This window comes from Nothobranchius furzeri, chromosome 5 (genome assembly GCF_043380555.1).
Source record: "Nothobranchius furzeri strain GRZ-AD chromosome 5, NfurGRZ-RIMD1, whole genome shotgun sequence".
Taxonomy (NCBI): Eukaryota; Metazoa; Chordata; class Actinopteri; order Cyprinodontiformes; family Nothobranchiidae; genus Nothobranchius; species Nothobranchius furzeri.
Genome location: NC_091745.1, coordinates 61,658,415 through 61,663,695, shown reverse-complemented (window position 1 = coordinate 61,663,695; position 5,281 = coordinate 61,658,415). Strand labels below are relative to the sequence as shown.

Sequence of the window (5,281 nt, the reverse complement as noted above, 5' to 3'; positions counted from 1 at the left end):
GTAGTTTTTTAAGGCTTACAAGGACCTGAACCAGGAAAACGACCAATTTTTTCACCTTACATCTTCATCATCTGATTGTCTCTGAGTGTGCCAAGATCTCATTAATTATTGCCAAATATTTTGTATGGCCTCAGTTTACACGTCACACCATGAATTCTGTTACAGATATGAATATATGTAAATAAAACAGATAAACATGTTGCAAATACACTTTGGACCGCTGATCCATAAAATACTGAAGTGAGTTTTTCATGTTGAGCAAGACAACCTTGAATTTCTCCCCGTCACTCATCCAAAAGTCACCGTTTAATATTTCAGAAGGCAGAAAGCTCAGTTAGAAGCACATGAGTATACACACAAATATTACCTGCCCTATTCACTGTAAAGTGTTCAGTTTTCTCCATGAATTAAAAAATGCAACAATGTGAAACTCCTATTTTAGCAGAGAAAGCTAATAATGCTAACATGTCTCAGTTCAGGCTGAAGTCGAAAGCGTCACACGTACATATCTTATGTTACAGGTTATTTTTTGTGATGTGATTATCTTGTTGCCAGGGCAACGATCAATTTAAAGTGCATAAAGTTAACAAAGCAATAAGTGTTTTGGTATTTGTCTCTTCTGAGAATAGAAGCACACGGAAACTTAACGACGACACATAAAGGAAACGGCTGTGTGTAACTCTCTACAACCACCCCGAGTCCGGAGGGTCCTGTCAGTAAATCTGCATCATCATTTATTAAATGTGAGAAGTGTCACTGTGCCGTGCTGTAGAACATGTAGCTGACTGTAAGTATAGAACTGTGGACTCAAAATTAAAAAAATAGTATAAAAAAGTGTAAATGAACCATGTTGTATGTTGTCTTTGATTTTGTGTATTTTGTATCTGAGAATGAGATATACAGTAAGTAAACACATTGATGTGAAATACCAGTTATGAATCATAGTTAGACTAAATGTTGCAACATGAGTTTTGTTTAAAAGTGTGTGAGATTATCTCATTGTTGACTCTTGACTGGGTTTTTCTTTGCTGTGACCCTTTAGAGTCGCAACGAGTGACAAAAAACCACAAATAATAAAGAAATGGAAAACAATGATGAGAAGTTGTGTGTTTATTTTAATTTTTAATTTTTTTTCCACCTATTTCTGTAAAGCAAAAACCAGACACCACCCTGCAGTATAAATCTGTTAACAACAGATTTCACATAAGGACACTAGACAGAAAAGACAGCATTCACATATACACCCACTGGCCACTTTATTGGGTACACCTGTCCAACTGCTCGTTCACGCAAACTACAGATCAGCCAATCACATGGTGGCAACTCAATGCATTTAGACATGTTGACATGGTCAAGAAGATCCGCTGCAGTTCAAACCGAGCTTCAGAATGAGGAAGAAAGGTGATTTTGAGTGACTGAACGTGGCATGGTTGTTGGTGCCAGACGGGCTGGTCTGAGGATTTCAGAAACTGCTGATCTTCTGGGGTTGTCACACACAACCATCTCTAGGGTTTACAGAGAATGGTCCAAAAATGGGAAAACATCCAGTGAGTGGCAGTTCTGTGGGTGAAAATACCTTGTTGATGCCAGAGGTTTAGAGGAAAATGGCCGGACTGGTTCGAGCTGATAGAAAGGTAACAGTAACTGAAATAACCACTCGTTACAACCAAGGTATGCAGACGAGCGTCTCTGAACACACAACACATCAAACCTTGAGGCAGATGGGCTACAGCATCAGAAGACTACACCAGGTGTCGCACCTGTCAGTTAAGAACAGGAAACTGAGGCTACAACTCACACAGGCTCACCAAAGTTGGAAAATAGAGGATTGGAAAAATGTTGCCTGGTCTGATGAGTCTCGATTTCTGCTGTGACATTCAGTTGGTAGTGAGGGAATTTTCAACAACATGAAAGTATGGATCCATCCTGCCTTGTACCAACGGTTCAGGTTGGTGGTGGTTGTCAGGGGTGGACTGGCCTATCTAGCATTCTGGCACCGTCCTGGTGAGCCGCTTAGCCAAGTGGGCTGCATGCCCAGCTTGGACACAACCAACATGCTGATTCTCAACCCAGCTGCTTCACAATCGGCTGCAAACCGCACCAGCGAAAGTTGAAGATCACGTTCTGATGAAACCAACAGGACCACATCATCTGCAAAAAGCAGAGACCCAATCCTCAGGCCACCAAAACAGATCCTCAACACATTAGCTGCACCTAGAAACCGTGTCCATAAAAGTTATGAACAAAATCGGTGACAAAGGGCAGCCTTGGCGGAGTCCAACTCTCACCAGGAACGAGTCTGACTTACTGCTGGCAATGCGGACCAAGCTCTGACACCGGTCATACAGGGACCTAACAGCCATATCAGAGGGCCTGGTACCCCATACTCCCGTAGTACACCCCACAGGGCCCACCAAGCGAAGAGGTCGAACGCCTTTTCCAAATCCACAAAACACATGTAGATCGGTTGGGCGAACTCCCACTCACTCTCCAGAACCCCCCCTAAGGGCATAGAGCTGGTCCAGTGTTCCACGGCCAGGACAAAAACTGCATTGCTCCTCCTAAATTTGAGGTTTGACAATTCAATGGACCCTCCTCTTCAGAACCCCTGAATAGGCCTTACCAGGGAGGTTCAGAAGTGTGATCCCCCTGTAGTTGGAACACACCTTGTGGTCCTCCTTTTTGAATAGGGGGACCAAAGGGTGTGTTCCAACTACAGGGGATCCCTACCCGGTCTGCCAGTTCAGTGGAACTGCCCCCGATGTTCACGCAATACTGTATAGCTGTGTCAGCCAACACAACCCCACAACAGCAGGAGCTTTAAGAAACTCCAGACGAATCTCATCCACCTCTGGGGCCTTGCCCCCGAGGGGCTTTTAGACCACCTCAGTGACCTCAGCACCACAGATTGTAGAGTCTAGATTTTGCTTCCTGTCTGGAAGATGCACCAGAGGGATCGAGGAGGTCTTGGGAGTATTCTGCTCACCGATTTACAACATCCCGAGTTGAGGTCAGCAGCACACTGTCCCCACTATAAACAGTGTTGGTAGGGCACTGCTTTCCCCACCTGAGATGCTGGATGATGGACCAGATTCTCCTCAAAACCATACTGAAGTCTTTCTTCATGGCGTTACCAAACTCTTCCAATGCCATTTGTTTTTGCCTCTGTGACCATCCAAGCCGCATTCCACTAGGACTGTCATTGTAGAAGCTAAAATTATAATAAATAAAAAAATTGTAAGAAAGATTAAAGATTAAACCGCATTTTAAAATTATGCAGAAAATGTTCACAATACTCAAAAGATTAAAACATTTAAAAAACTGGATACATACACATTTTAAAAATAAAAAGGCTGTGTGGAAAAAGATGGTAGAGTATTTACAAGGAACGGAACATGAAGGCAAAAAAGATGATAACAATCTACTATGCAAAAAATTTAATTATTAGATCATTATAATAATTATAAATTATTGTAAATATTTTTATATGAGCAAGAAAGGGGAAACGAGGAAAGGGTGACTGGATATTTGACTCATGTCCAGCAGATGGCGGTGTCTTAACTTCTGGAACATCATCTGCCGTAAAACGTCACGAGAAGAAGAGTCACATCAATTTCCGTTAGAAGGTGGTGAGAACTCAGAATTTCTTTTTAATTTTTTTTTGACACCGAAGTAAATGTAAATTTATTTGTATGTTGAAAGTTAAAGACTAATTTTTAAAATATCTGCCCAATGTAAATATTTGTTTCACCGTTGTAAAGCACTCGCGTGTGTCGCAAACTGTAAACAGTTAGCAAAGAATGCTAGGAAACTAACTTGAAAAGGTAAAATAATATAGCTACAGTTGCTAAATGATTCAGAAACTCAGCGACGGAATTACGCATTCCACTTACATTCCATAGTAAGTTCAGACACGTTTGTATGTATTATATTAGCGTTAAAAGGTTGATTTATGGCATCTGTTTATTTATGCCTGCGCGTGCGCTCTAGCTTTGTCTCACTGCATGCAGTGACATTTAAGAACTGACGATCCGACCTTCCAGCTGAAGGACTCATCAGTTTAAAATCCTAAAGGTAGATTTTGCACACTAAATTCCAGAAATCATTGCCAAGTTGTAAAACAGTGGGGTTCAAACAGGAAAACAGAGTTAGAAACAAACATTCCTGATAATCAAATGCAAATCAGACTTTAAAAATGTGTAACCCGAACTTCTCATATTTTTGTTATTCTAGGTGGAGTCCTGCCACAGTTTCTGATGCTTTCCAGTGCCTTCCAGTGTACCCGACGCATCACCGCCTGGCCCTCTTCAACCAGACCTCTGGCTCATTTCACAACACACATGGACCCGGATGCCAAACGGCCTGTTGAGAGGGCTATCAGAACCAAACTGACTAGCATGTTAAAACCAGACCACGTAGAGGTCCACAATGAAAGCCACATGCACGCCGTCCCTCCAGGATCTGAATCCCATTTCCGCGTCCTAGTCGTCAGCTCCCAGTTTGAGGGTCTGCCTTTGATTCAGCGCCACCGTTTGGTGAATGAAGCTCTGAAAGAGGAACTCAGTAGCTGCGTTCATGCATTGGCAATCCAAGCAAAGACCCCAGAGCAGTGGGGGAAGGACCCGTCTCTTGGGAAGAGTCCATCCTGCATGGGGGGGTCGAGGGACGACCACACCGTGGAGGAGAAACTGAAGGCTGGACGGGAGTGAAACTGAATCCATGCTGATATTTAAACATAAACTCAAAACAAACAGTAGCCCCTTGATTCCATGTAAACCAGTAAAACCAGCATACACCACTAGTTTCAAAAAGGTGAAGTCAGAATTCCAGAACATCACATGTGTTAGATGGTTGCTAATTCCATATATTTGCCATAAATACTACAAGACATGAAAAAAGTTGTAGTTAATTTTAAAAGTCATCCGGTTGCTGATGCTGCTCATGTCTGATTCTATAATGTGTTTTATAGTTCAGCTTGTTACAACTGGAGTAATAAAGGAAGCTGTTTGCAAAGCTCTGACAATAAAAACACTGTAATTACACAAAGTTACATGTTTGTCCTCATGACTGCACGTGTGATCTCACATCAAAAGAAAATCGTTAATATCAGAGCCTAGAAGCCACAAACTAAACCAGTCAGAAGGAACTCCTAAGTCACTGTTAGTAGTTGTAATTGAAGTTGATTCAGTGATGCTCCCTGATGAATTAATTGTAATTATTTGGGAAACATTTTCTAAATGTTACTGGTTGTTAAATGTGTTTTTTTTTCTAAAACACAAAT

General features: G+C 41.8%; 1 protein-coding gene across 4 annotated transcripts; it reads left to right on the top strand.

Moving 5' to 3' along the window:
* The first annotated feature begins 3,523 nt into the window (after positions 1 to 3,523).
* On the top strand, positions 3,524 to 5,050 carry bola1 (bolA family member 1). 4 transcript variants are annotated; one of them, XM_015949740.3, is made up of 2 exons: positions 3,524 to 3,626; positions 4,234 to 5,050. In XM_015949740.3, the coding sequence occupies exons 1-2, from the start codon at positions 3,536 to 3,538 to the stop codon at positions 4,707 to 4,709; spliced, it is 567 nt and encodes a 188-aa protein (XP_015805226.3). In that variant the 5' UTR covers positions 3,524 to 3,535; the 3' UTR covers positions 4,710 to 5,050. The 4 variants fall into 4 exon arrangements, with proteins under 4 accessions (XP_015805226.3, XP_015805227.3, XP_070407928.1 ...); XM_015949741.3 differs by having other exon boundaries at positions 3,563 to 3,629; XM_070551827.1 differs by lacking the exon at positions 3,524 to 3,626 and adding an exon at positions 3,704 to 3,901.
* The last annotated feature ends 231 nt before the right edge of the window (positions 5,051 to 5,281 follow it).